At 42.2% G+C, this 14,452-nt stretch overlaps 1 protein-coding gene across 4 annotated transcripts in view; it reads right to left on the reverse strand.

The window, feature by feature from the left end:
- LOC137128500 (fibroblast growth factor 12-like) overlaps nucleotides 1–14,452 on the reverse strand; it is a 36,027-nt gene that overhangs the window by 4,799 nt on the left and 16,776 nt on the right. For 2 of the 4 annotated variants that reach the window (XR_010914582.1, XM_067506611.1), the window contains exons 1-4: nucleotides 10,004–12,701; nucleotides 4,559–4,669; nucleotides 3,487–3,590; nucleotides 1,239–1,437 (exon numbers count right to left, since the gene is read on the reverse strand). Coding sequence is in view for 3 of the 4 variants with exons in the window: in XM_067506611.1 (XP_067362712.1) it covers nucleotides 1,239–1,437; nucleotides 3,487–3,590; nucleotides 4,559–4,669; nucleotides 10,004–10,202 (613 nt within the window). In the remaining variant the exon portion in view is untranslated. Of the gene's footprint in view, nucleotides 1–1,238; nucleotides 1,438–3,486; nucleotides 3,591–4,558; nucleotides 4,670–10,003; nucleotides 12,702–14,452 lie in introns of those variants that run through there. The other 2 variants (XM_067506613.1, XM_067506612.1) reach the window with 1 other exon arrangement.

Here is a 14,452-nt window from a genome sequence, read left to right on the forward strand (position 1 = left end):
CATATTCCAGCACACGTTCCCTGGTCCTTTGTGCTTTTATAGCCTTTTGTCTCGTCCCACTGGACACAAACATGTCCGAGTGCATAATTTCCCACAGTGAATGAATGTAAAGTGTAAAGTTTTGTGTCGTGCATCCCTTTAAAATCACATCATGTTTCCTGCACAAATAGAGATATTTCTAATAACTGTGTAAGTTGAAGGACTGGATGTGGTGGGACAGAGGAGAGATAGTAGGAAGAGAAAGGTGATAGTTGACAGATATTTTTAAATGAAGATGGTGAAGGGGGGGGGGGGCAGCTGAAAGCAGAGATGGAGCTTCATGTTTCCTGTTAAACCTCCATCTGTGATATTAGAGCTTCACCTTGTCCTGAAACTCAGAGGAAGAACCTGCAGGACGACCTCTCTGCTGCAGTCAAAGTTAGAATCACGATAAAAAAACTTGATCAGACTTCAGAGGTCTGCTGAACGTCAGCAAAGACAAAAGTCTCTGTTCCTCTGTTCACATTATACTGTAACAACCTTCAATAGTCCTGCAGTTTTTAAGATCTCAGATAAATCAGACTCTGTCCTCGCAAGAAAAGCATCTGACTGAATAAACTGGACAGTTTCCACTCAGATCTACGTTGGAAGACGTCATCCGAGTATTGTGTCTTTTTGCTTTGTCTCTTTCCAAAAGGTGTAAAATTGGGCTCAGGAGCTGAAACTGATTGTTGGTTTTAAACATAGTGAAAATCGAATGATCCAGTCTCCACAGACAGACAGTGTCCTCTGTGCTGCTTTCTGGATATCATATGTTTGACTCTTGGATGGATGACTGACTGTATCCAGAGCTGAGTACCCAGAAAGATGAGGGGGACTCTGGACTAGAGCCTCATACAGAGGCTGGGGACCAACAAACACTGGAGAAAAAGCATCAATAAACAAGCTGGAAATCAAGGAAACAATCAGAAACAGACAAGAGACCTGAGAAAAAAGCTGCAAAATGACCATAAATGGACAAAAAGCAAAACTACAAAGGTAAAAAAACAGACATCAGATCCTAAAACTCAACAACAACAACAACGATGTAAAAACAGTCAAAAAGACAAAACAGCCAAAAACAAAGATGAAGTAGATTTTGTCTTTTGGTTGTAGGTTCGAAGTTTCTGAAGTGTAATTAAATTATGTGTAAAACAAGAAGGATTCCCTGTATTTGTGGACACATAAATCTAAAGTTTCTACAGGTGTGTTGGTCTCACCTTCGATGGGTCTGGGGACAAAGTGTGAGCAGGGTTTGGTTTTCTTCACTCGGTTTCCCTTCATGATGATTCCGTCCTTGTTGAGGCCCAGGAACCAGGCCCGGCCCGAGCCGTGCTGCCGGTACAGCGTGGACGAGTAGATGACGTAGTAGTTCTCAAACACTGACTCCTTAAACTTACACTCTGCTGTGAACACGTCCTGAAACACACACACACACACAGACAGGTAAGTGTAAATCAGCTCTGTGGAGAATTCAGGTGATTTTATTTTGAAACAGGAATCGCTGCTTTAACTATTTCCTTCCAGGGACAATCAGGGTCTTAGCATCTGATAGATTTAGATTTCAGAGGACAAAATCAGGACACAGGATTTAATCTGCACACAAACAGTTTTGAACAGAGCTGTAATTTTACTGTGATTAATCGTTATTGATGGGATTTATCTGATCCGACCCACTCAGGTCACCTGGTTCAGATGACGGACTATTTAGGTCACACGTGGGAACACTGTGAGTGGGGTTGGATCCACTTTAACACCTTGCAGTTGCCTCCAGATAGAACAGGTGTGTACGATGGTGTGTGTGTTGCCCTCTGGGTATAACAGGTGGAGGTGGGAGCCAATCAGAGCAGAACAAACACACACTGCGTCATCAGATCCTTTCTCAGAAAGTGGAAGACAGACTGAACTGCAGCTTATTACTCTGTCTGATTGTTTAAATAAATTGAAAGTGCAGGTTTTAAATGTCGGCCTGGTCATTCCAAGACTTTTGGAGGGAACTGACTCATACACAGAGGCAATAATACGATCAGAAAAAACTTGAGAAATTAAAAAAAAGTTTACAATCTACAGTTACTATTCATTAGTTTTCTCCTTAAAGCTTTAATTCACATATATAAATACTAAGAAGTGCTAATTAAGATTTGGTGGCGTTTTATACTTGTTTTGTTATAACATCTGTAACCGACATTAAACATTTGTAATAACAAAAAAACCACGAGGTGACAAAAACAAACATTTTCAGCAGAGCTGCAGTACAACAAATATCAACTGAGTAAAAATAGTTTTCTCAGTTTTACAACAGCTGATTGATCAGATATTTAGTCGAAGCTTGAAAGCAGCTACTGCTCTGAGAAGTGGTGATTTCCACTCTGTGGCATCTGTAATTTGACATATTTGCAGAAAAACCTAATTCCCATTATTTGTTTCATAACATTTATGTAACTGTTACAAATTTCCAACGTGTACTTTTTCATTTTCCTGGATGATAAATATTCTTTGGGTAAGTTGGGCTTCTGCAAATGCAGTAAACATCGTCATGTCATGAATATGTTTGAGAGAGAAACACACATAAGGGTTAATAAAGAGGAGAGGGGTGAGCAAACAGAGGGAATGGATGATGAAAAGTGATATTTTCCTCCCGGCAGAGAATCTGCATCCAGTACTGGGTCGTGATAATTCTTTTACATAACTGCATCCATCCACAGCAGTTTTATCACTAAAAGTGATATTTCGTACTGGATGCAGCTTCCTGTGCCACAGCACCTTCAGGAAGCCTCATCCAGTCAAACTACTGGATCATCTCTCGTCAGTCCATCTGGTTTTGTACGCTGTGCACAAAGTGACTGAAGAATTGCATTTTAATTTTTTATGAAAGGAAACACATGAATAATAGACGGTGGATGGACCCACTGAAGCAACGCAGCAATGTAACAACTGCACACGGATCACGACTGTCCTGTTAGTTAGTGGTTTTGTTTTCTAATCTGACAAGCAGAATGTCCCGAGTTAACGCAGGCTCCATTTATACCAAGGATCTTTACTCAAAGGTGATTTGATCTGACAGAAAATGTGACGATGAGACGAGAAGCCTCATTAGTAAGTTTAAGTTTGAATTGTTAGCTCATATTGTACCAGGAGGTAGATGATGACGATTCTATGATGAAGGTGAGATGTTACTCTTTCTGTTTTAATCTTCCAGGTTTTTTTTATTGAAACAAAATTTGCCAAACTTGTATGAATCATATAAATTCAAAGGGGAAATAAATAAGGTGTAAACTGTCAAATGTGACTCATATTCACAGGATTATAATCACTGTCTGATGAAAATGTGTCAAAAACAATTTAAATTCGACTTTAGCACTTTTGTAACAGATCTCTACCTGCCTGACCATAGAATCACAGTAAGGTTCTTCTACTTCACTGTCTCTGCAGCTGAAAGCTTCCAGCTGGACAGAAGGACGCTCTTACCGATGTGTAGAGGAATCCCTCAGCGTTCATGGCCACATAGAGTCCAGCCTTCACTCCCTGGATGGCCACAACCCGCAAACCTACCGGGATCAGGTTAAACAGAGCTGGAGGGGGAGAGACATGATGCAGAAAGACAGAGTTTCAGTTGTTACTCGTGCTGAAATGTCCTGTTTTGTCTTCCTTTCTACATCTGTGCCCAAATAAAAGAGACAGAGAAAAAGTGTGGGTTTGTGCAGAGGTAGAGACAAAGAGAATGTACAAATCAATCATGTAAATCCATCAGCTTGATGTTTAACCGCCGTCAGCCTCTTCCAGTCCACAAACCAAGAGAGAAAGACACAGAATAGCAGCAGGGGGGGGGGGGTGAAGTGATGAGAGGTGATTTAATCCTCAGGGACAGAGCTGCAGTGTGGGTCAGGATGAAGAGGATGAAGATGAGGAAGAGGCCTGTGGCGATGGATGCTGTTAATCCTCCTTTATTTAACTCTGAGACTGAGATGATCTGAGGTGGGGAGGGGTCCAAACCACCCTCTTTCTTCTTCTGCAAACCAGAGGACAGGATTTAAGGATACAGCAGAGTCTGTAATCCTGAACCCATAACCACAGACCCCCTCAGATGGTCTGACTGGATGAAGTATTCACATCCGTTACTGACCTACATCTGCAGCACGAGTACAAGTACAGAAGTATTATCAAAGAAATGGATTTAAAGTTCTAAAAGTAAGAACAGTGACCCCCCAGGACTTTTGTTAATACTGGCAAACAGCACCCAGTGACCAACCTGTCTCCTCCTCCACTGCTTCCACTGCCAGTCCATGACCCTCAGGGGGGGTTGGATCAGACAGATGCTACATTAGCTGTTCTTGTTGGTCAAAATTGAACTGCCCCCCAACACTGATCCTGACCCAGACCAGCAAAGACTCTGTGCCGCTACCAAACCAGTTTTCCTGGTTGGAGCTGGTTCGTGACATAAAGAACTACTGAAGAGACACTGGGTCCAAACAGTACTGGTGTCTTTTTGAGTCCTGCAGGTTTGAGTCATTCGTGCTCTGGTGTGAAAACAGAGACTCACTGTTGTCGCTGTTCTCGTCCTTGTTTCCGCCAATGGTTCCGTCAGACAGCATCTGCAGGAAGAAGCCCTGCTCACTCTTGAGACGCGTCACGATGCCTTTCAGCTGTGGCTCTGAAACACACACACACACACACACACACACAGGTTTAAGCAGCAGATACACACTGATCCAAGTAAGTGCAGGACATCTGTAGACACCTTCTCACCACATGACCCTCTGCTTCCAGAACTTTTCTGTGTTCTCATGTTGATTCCCTTCACGTCCTGTTACTGGACATGACTTTTCATACTTACTTTGATTTTGCACCAAATAAATTCAAATTTTTTATTTTTTTTTGGTGCAGCTAAAGCTTAAAAGGAGCTTTGACAAACTTGGATCTTGACCTTGTCCCATTTCATGATCATGGAGAGAAGCAACATAATGAAAAAGTCCCGGATGCTTGGCGTCATCTCCTCCAACTGCACCTTCTCTCATCTCAACCAACCTGTTCACTCTGTCCTCTTTAAACTCCTGTTTACCTCTGATCTTACCGTCCATCAGCTCATCCGACCTGCCCTACGGACCATGACAGGGGTCATGATTCTTCTCCTGTTTTTTTAACTGGAGACCAGCCAGTGTTGAAAGGCTCACGAATGTCGACCCTGTAATTTCTCAATAAAGATTAAAAAAAAGGTGGCCTGGTGGATCAGTGGGTGGAGCATCAGGCTGGGATGCAGAAACCTGTGGGATCAAATCCCAGCCCGTGCAGCAGGTGTGAGACAGTCAGTGGTGGGGGAGGGGTCAACATGTTCTGTTAGCGTACGAAGCTGCTGCGCCGCTCACACTCTGACAAACACTGAGTGTGTTCTATCCTCCTGCTGGTCAAACTGAACTAGATTAAAACAGACTGTGGCCTCCAGGACTCCTAAACTGTCAGACCCTCACTCATCACTGCACTCTGTGGCTTTGTGAAGCCATTGTTAGGCTGCTTACCAGCATGTTTCCATGTAAATATGAAAATGGAAAATCTAAATAATAGCACACGACATTCTCAGAGGCTTTTTCTGTCGACTTTACTTAAAGTTCACACTGAATTTGGTTTAAAAAACAAAACCCATATGTAGCTCTGCATTAAACCTTATACAAAATAGTTTTTCACCTCAGTGAGGTTTTCCTGCTAAAATAAAAGTATTTTCTCTCCACTCATCTAACATCTCATGAAGTGAACACATCATTTCAGAATGGACTCACCTCTCTTCTCTCCTCTAATTCTCATGTTACTATATCTCCTGTTTTCAAGATGAAACTACAGTAAGGTAGTACTGCAGTAGTAGAATTGCAGTACTCTGTGACACTGTTCAGAGCAGTTTTCCTGCAGCTGCTGCTCTAAAATGAAGGCATCCTAATAAACACAAGTATTTATGATATAAAAGGTCCCATTTAGTTATAGTGGAGTCACTCAGTCATGTTAACACAGCGTATAGAGAAGAGTCCAAATTCCAGGATTCAGAGCATCTCTTCTCATCTCTACAGGTGAACACACACACACACACACACACACACACAGAACATGGTTCAGTATTTGTTCGTCAGCATTCAGACATCCTGTCCATTTAAGCACACACACCCTGAAACCTTCCTCTGTGACTCAGCTGACAGTGTGAGGATCTAAACATGATGGAAGCTGAAACGATGAAGTGATGCTCCAGATGACAATGTGGGCCAGAAGGACTCGTCTCCGGCAGAAATAGACCAAAATACAGAGAGGCTAATGTGGAGCAGGCTGCTGTGCTACTTAACATTCACACCGAAGGAGACGCTCAAAACAACTAGTGAATCGTTTACAACTTTTCTCCTCTGACCCTCTGTCTCCAACTGAGCAGGTCGTCATGTCAGACGAAAGGTTCAGGTTCTAGTTCACAGACACACACAGAGCTGGAACTGACATGAATATCTGTCAGTCAGTCATTAATCCAGATCCAGAGGCTTTTGTCTGGAGGAAGTTGTATTTATAAATGTGTGTGTCAGTGTTTGAGGAGAAGCTGTGAGTTTTAACACGTCTGTGCAGGAAAAACACCTCATCACATGCTGCTTTAAGAACTGAGATGTGATGGAAAACAACCTCCTTTAAAATGCAGCCAGAGTCAAAACTCATCCCGACGAGAGCAAAACTGTCAGGGCAATTTTTGTTTAAATATTAATAACAATAAAGATAAAAGGACTCTTTTTATCCTTCCAGTTCAATTTGGGATAAATACAAAACTGATGACAGTTTCCTTTTTGTAAAAGTTAAGCAGACGTTAAGCAGAACGATCTCAACAATTCTTCATTTATTGATCATTTTATATTTTCAATTTATAGGAGCACAATTCGATAAAGGTGATGTGCCAGAGGTTAATGACAGGTAATATTTTTATTAGTTTGTAGATTTTATCAAGAAAAAAAATCTTTCAGTATTTCAGATTGTTATAACAGAGGATCAACAAAATTAAATGTGAATTAATATGTCAGTATTTTGGGTCAGAAAAGCAATTTTATTGCCTTGGCATCGATCACATTTCAGTAATGTTTTGTTCCTTTATGCAACAAGTTGAAAATATTACACAGAATCACCTATCAGTGATTTTTCAAAAAGGTGGGGCTCTAAGAATCAAAGCAGCAAGTCTGTCTAACCATTAAACACTGAGGAGACAATAGAGGAGATTCAGTTTGTCAAAAACACAATATTAAAAAACCCCATTTAACTTTATCCAGGTTTCATCTACACCTCCCTAGTAATGAATCAAAGCCTTTCTGGTCACAATAGCTTCCTACTATTAAATGGTTCCCTGTTAGTGCCGGATGAATAATCTATTAAAGGGTTTGATGACAACACCTCTGACAGAACTCACAGTTGTCTGAAATGGTGTCACACAGGGCTCAATTCTTGTTCCTCGTCTGTTTCTATATACACGATGATATGCTGTTCATTTAATACGGACAATGATGATATAGATCTGCTTTTATATATAGCATATTATTTCATATCAAGACTACATCAGGTTTAAATTCTGAATAAAAAACTATTTATTTATTTATTTATTGTCCTTTCGTCTCATCCTGTGAGTTCAGGGTCACCACAGCAGATCATTGTCCGCATGTTCATTTGGCACAGTTTTTACACCGGCTGCCCTTCCTGACGCAACCCTCCCCAATTTCTACTGGAATTGGCCCAGCACTGCACAGCTGGGGAGGGGAATGGGCTGGTAGGGGTTCAGTGTCCTGCCCAGAGACACTTCGACATATAGTCGGGACCAGGGATCAAACCACTGACCCTGTGGTCAGAATAGAGAAAAGCCCCCTAATATGTATGCTCTTGTCATAAGGCCCTATGTTAGAAATACTTGGAAACCTGCATGGTTACATGGCTCCCTTTCCATGGACAATACAAAACATCTGGAAAAAAATAAAACACTAAAAGTTGAAATACATTTTGTAGATACATTCATATTTGTGCAATTTACCATTGTTTCTGCTCTTGATAACACCAATACTGTTTTTCTTTAAAATCTTCCTCCATCTTAAAGCTTCTTGACTCACAGGAGACACCACTGCACCTTATATGAAAAACGAGTTGCATTGTATGTTACTGCTGCTCCTGGTCTGTTCTCACGCTGCTTATGAACCCAGATCTCACATTGTCAGGTCAAAGGATATTTCAGTATTTGCTAGATCTCCTGTTTAAATGACACTGGGAGAACTGGTTTTAGGTTCCTTGCAAACATTTTTGAAACAGAAATCTCTCACTTCGCTTCATGATTCCACCTGTTCCTAATGTAAAACAGATTTTATGTTCAGCCTGTTCGTATTTAAACTACATGTCTTACTTTGCACACTGGTCTCCTGAAAAAGCTGACAACTTGTTTAAAAAAGGATTATGTACAAATCTCATCAGTGGGGGGCTCAGTCCTGAACTACATGTGGTGTCTCAGTGCTTCCTTCAGCTGCTGCAGAGATCTCTTTAATGACTTACTGGAGAGGTTGGAGAACTGCAGTGTGAAGAGGCTGACCAGGAAGAAGGGTTGTATAATAGTTTCAGTGAGAAGCTGTTTGTTGTATTGCCAAGGAAACACCAAGTGGGGGTCCCAGCAGTGGGCTGTCAGCTAATGAAGGACGCAGCTCATAAATGTATAAACTTGAAAGTCGTCCAACAGTGGTCCAATGCACCGAATCTCCTCCTGCTCTTTGAGATTTTCTTCCGGACGGAGCTTCGTTCCAACTTTTACCTCGTTATTCTTCCAGCAGGAGGATGCTGAAGCTGTTTGAAGCTAAAGGTCTCAGAGGGAAACACGGTCTGCTGACATCATCACTACAGAAACACAAAGTGGAGCTACACTCTGAATATTTCTTTTTTTAACACCATTAAATATTTAAAATCATTGCTATGCTTAATATAAGGGCTGCCTGTATTTCACTTTCTTCGTATTTTTCAAATAAGAGACGTCACAGAGGAAGAATTAAAGCTTCACAGCAGTGAGACTCAGTGTTAACTCAACACCTTCAAACCAAAACTCACGAAGATGTGTTTTCAGCATATGACTGGATATGCTGGACACATTCTGTGGCTCATTCACATCCTAAAAAGTTTGTATGGACGACTGACAGACAGCAGCATTAATGTGACCAAACCTGCAGCCACACAAGCAGCTCTGTTAAGCTGGAAGAGGGTAAATGCTCATTTTTTGTTTTATCACTCCTGGGCCCAACTTAGCATGTATGTGGATGCCTGTAGCTCAGTTGGTGGACAAGTCGTTCAGACTCTGGAGTTTCACTTGGACAAGTAGTGTCCTCGGGCAAGACGCTGAAGCCCAAATGGTCCTGGGTGGTCACATTAGCACCTTCTATTGCAACCGACTTCATTACGTGTGAGCAGAAACCTTTTTGCTGCCTTGTACCTCACTTGTAAGTTGCTTTGGATAAAAGCATCTGCTAAATGACTAAATGTGAATGTAAAGCCCTTTGGATCAAAGTGCTAAATAAGCATCCCAGCAACAGTTCTAGAGGCCACTGTACTGTGGCTTTGTTCACTCCTTTCACTCATCCACTCCCTGAAATACTGAGTTTTCCAACATTTAGCAGGAAACACAACGTCCACCTGAGGCTCATGGAGATGTCATTAGTTTTGCAGGAAATAAACCACATTTCTGGACAATCTAAAGTTATAACCTAATGACACCGCAGGAAAAAACAAGTTCAACCTCGAGATCATATCTACGCTGACGACACTCAGTTCACATATCTTCTAAAGACACGTGGTCAAATGATGCTCTTCGTTCATATTATAGATTTCCCTGTGTAGATGTAAACTCACTGGTGAGCTCAGCCTTTGCCTGACTGTCTGGTAATGTGCAAAGGTCAAGTAGATGCGACAAGGTAGGAAATGTTTCTAGTGATGCACCTGCGAGTTCTTAGCTCTACAAACCCACCTGGTTTCCGGCGTACAGGTCTTTTCTTTCCACTGCAGAAGCGAACTTTGCTAAAGACGTTGAAGATGTGTCTCTCACACAGAGACCTCGGGTCTTTACTTGGACTTGAGCGTCTCTTGTTGGTGGCAACTTTGTCACTGTTGGACTCACGGGCCTGGCGCTTCTGTCGGATTAGGGAGCTGGCGATGGCCGCCGCCATCTCCCCGAGAGGTGGACGAAGCCACCGAAGACAAAAAAATCTATTGTTGCCTTTGGTGTCCTGAGATTGAGGAGGTCGCTCCTTATTCCAAAACAGGTGACATGTTTGAACAGCAGGATCAACTCCTTCTTTTGATAAACATGTTCTCACTTATCGTCACTCCATCACTGAGAATGTTGTATTGACACATTAAAAGCAGCCACCAACCTGCTTCCTACATGTCCAGATTTAAAACTTTCCACTTAACTACTTAATTCTTTAGTAAAAGTAAGACCCTAATAACATTTTATGCGTTTTGGACACTTGATACTCATCATGAGCATCATTTCTTTTCAACAAACCATAAACTGGATGTTTTAAAAACCGTCCTCAGCAACACTTTCTCCAGGTGCATTAGCAATAAAACATATGAGCCCAATTATTGAGAAATAAAAGTTTATGTGTCAAAGATATTTATATACATTCACATCTTGCTTTGCCTGCCTTTGCTTCACCGAGGAAGAGGAGCAAAACTTCAGTTATGACGAATAATCACAAGAAACTGCTATGTTTCTTTCTGACAGAATATAATTATTGGTGCAATTTGAAAAAAAGAGTCTTAACATCGACAGTTACATGAAGACAATGCGATACGGTCAAAACCTCGCAGTGAGTAAATAGAATTTGGGTTCATATTGTTTGGTCGTCTAATAAAGAAGTTCTTCCTGTTTCACATCTGTCACAGAAGCTGTAAAGTACACAATTTCGATGCAGATAAGACTTAATGACTAATGACTATTTTTTCTGCTATGTTATCAATAATTATTGCCTAATCGATTAAAAAAAAATGTTTTGATTCCTACTTTTAAAAACGTTGAACAGAAGCAGCACGTTAATGAAAAACCCAAAGCGAACCGGTTAAGCTCTGATTCTCTCAGGCTGAAGAACACGACTGCAGAGATGCTGGGATTTTCTCGATTTACGTGCCGACGATGCATCCGAAAAACGATGAATCAAAGAGAAACCCGTGCTGCTGCGTCTTCATGTCAATGAGGTTATTTTGATTTCAGAAATGACAACGACAACATTAGTCCATCGACAACTTCCTGAGACGTCTTCAGAGAATCAACAACTGCACAAACCCTGTGAAGATATAAATAATCCAGAGAGAATCCAGCAGAGAAAAGAGACCAAAGCAACTGTTTTACTCTCCCGCCTGATCCTCTCCTCCTCCTCCTCCTCCTCCTCTTCGTCCTCGCGGGCTAAGAGCTGCTGAATGTGATGAGAGGCTGAGAGAGAGAAGAGCAGTGGGAGAAAAGAAAAAAGAGAGAGAGAGCAGCCGTACGTGAGAGAGCGAGAGAGAGAGAGGACTAGTCAAAGACAGGAGAGAGAGTGATAGAGAGACAGGAGGTGGAGGTGTGGAAGAAGCTCCTAAAAATATTCTGCCTGATGTTTCATGTTGCTCCCACATCAGACCACTTTACCTTCACTTCAACGGCCTCGTACACACAAACACGCCACTGTTTGGTTCTGATTGATGGGTTCTTTTTGGATCTGGATACGATTGAATACCAGAAGACACCAGGACCTTTCCACTTCCAAATAAAATGCAGTTAAGCGATCACTGAAGGTGATTATCTCATAAGAATGCTGCCGAATCACACAATGTCAGACAACGAATAAACAGTTCTTGAAGTTTAGTTCATGAATATCTGACAAAGATCCAAACTGCGATGAGTACAATACCGGGTCAGAACATATTCGAACAGCGGGTCCTGCACGGTCTTCCAAGTATTAAGTAATCAGTACCTACCAAGAGTGGTCCAACAAAGGACAACTGATGGACTGGAGAGAGGGCCTAAGGCTCATTGATGTGCGTTGATGTGGAGTGAAGGGTGGTCAGTGTGGTCCGATCCCAGAGAAGAGCTACTGCTGAAAAATGACTGGCATTGTAGAGGCTTTGTCAGACTGGCAGTCTTTAACATCCCTTATCAGACACCTAAGTGCAGTTCTTTAAACCCTCCAGAGGAGGTTTCACAGTCGACCCCAGCGACTTCACAGACTTTATACGGTACATCTGCCACTCTGAAGCCAGGCAGCTTGAACTGATGAAGCCTTTCAGATGAAGGGTTGTTCACCCAAACAGTAGCATGAATGTAGCATCATTTAAATGGGATCAATAAAGCTTCAAAATCCAATGCGTTTGGAGTTTGGTGTGAAAGTGCTGTTTTAACCTGGGTAACATGAGGCACATGTTTGGCAGCTGTTTGACTAACCAATATAACTGGATTATCTACTTTTAAAGGTGTGTAGCTGCTCTGATATGAGTGGGAGTAAAACATTCCTCTTTAACCGACGTTGACTGACACTCATGAATGTTGTGGCTGTTTGGGGAAACTGATAAGCTGCTGTCTGAACTCAGCCAACAACTGTTTGTTTGACAATGTGCACTTTTATTCTGTCGTTGATTTGTACGTCTGCATATTACAGGGAAGACTGGCTCATGTCGAGGCTGCAAGGGTAAGCAACGAAATTGAGACACAAGTCATGATTTAGTGAGGCTGGGACCTAACACATAAGTAAGTAAGTAAGCACTAAAAACTGAATGTAACAGCTGCAGACCAGGAATCATGTCAGAACCACTTAGAATAAAATCTACAACCTCTCAGTTTCAGACACTAGATAGTGCTGCACACAGTCGTCCTGCTGGGGGCTGTGACTGCAGGGTTACATAAAACCATCTTTACGCCTGCTGCAGCTTTCCAGCCGCTGCAGAGCCTCGCGAACACGTCGTCAGGGCTGAAAAACCATGAAATCTGCTCTGAGTGATGAAGCGCTCTCTGAGCCTGAAGCATCCTCTCACACTGCTGCTGCTGCTTCGCAGCAGAAATGATTCACTCATCACTTCACGTCTCATCTCACTGTGAACACCGGACAGAACTGCAGCCTCAGGTGGGACAGCGCCACCCTGAGAAAACTGATCCCAGGTCTGTGGACAAGTGGAGACACAACTCACAGTGACAGGCTGGTTCAACAAGAAAAGGGCTCCATGTGTTTGTAGAGGTTTCTTAGACTTATGGTTTATTGGATTCATTGTTTGATATAAATAAATGTCAGAAAAATGTAAAACCAAATAATCACAATTCAGATGTTTTGTTCAGTCTGAAGAGATTCAGGTGACTATGATACAAAGTGAAAAGTGAAATGTGTTTGTCTTGTATGAGCTCTTTATGAGCCAAGAAGATGCTAAGCCCAGATAAGACACTTGCTGTTTAGGGAGGGTGTAGATTTCCCTGCTGCTCTGTGTCCTGAACGTGTTTTGATCTAGTTTTATGTCAAACGCTGTCTTCTAGAAACCGTGGAAATGAACACCGTTGATAAAACCAGGAGAATATGCATCTTTTTACTCCAGGGAAATCGTCAACTGTGAGGGAACAAAGTAAAAAGCTCTGACATATGTACTGAATAGATCACAGAACAAGAATGAGGTGAAGCAGCTGAGGGAAAGAGAGATAAAATCATTATGTCATGTCCCACTGGCATCAGCAACCCGAGGCAATGCCCCATGAAGCAGGTCTTTCACCATCGATTGATGAAAAAAAAGAATGTATTTTCCAGCCACTGAAAAACTCTAAATGATCTTCTGTAAAAACCCCCCTTGAGCGAGGGCTGAGGGACTGGACACAGACAGGTGTGCAGGGGATGGGGACACCTGGTAGTTGGAGGAGAGATGTCAGGGGGCGAAGTGACAGGCAAATCAAACTGTGACAAGAGTCGGTCGAATATTTCTCCCAGTTTTTGCAGTGAACGTCCCTGAGTTTCCAGCTGTGGGTTGAGCTTTAAGCTGCTGGTTGGTGAAAGGCCACACGATGAGGAGCAGCGCAGCCGAGTGGACGGACAATTAGCCGTGAAGAGTTCGTTACACAATCCATTTATCGGCCGCACAAAAGATGAGTCACCAACAACAAACATGGAGCCCTCATCATCACCAGTGTGTGTTGGGGTCAACAGTGTGATGGGGGGGGGAGCGTCAGGACGAACCCAACAGCAACACTTCATCAGCTGATCAGATACACACAGCAGCCACTGTTCACATTAAAGGAACTAAATCATCCCCTGAATGTTAAATACACTGGTCTGGGATCAACAATGCTTTTATTAATAATAGAGTACAAAACCCATTTCCAGAAAAGCTGGGACTTTTTTGAACGTGAACTAGAAACTAAAATCGGATGTGTTAATTTGATTGGACCTGTGTTTATCTGACTCAG

This window comes from Channa argus, chromosome 6 (assembly GCF_033026475.1).
Source record: "Channa argus isolate prfri chromosome 6, Channa argus male v1.0, whole genome shotgun sequence".
In the NCBI taxonomy this organism is placed as follows: Eukaryota; Metazoa; Chordata; class Actinopteri; order Anabantiformes; family Channidae; genus Channa; species Channa argus.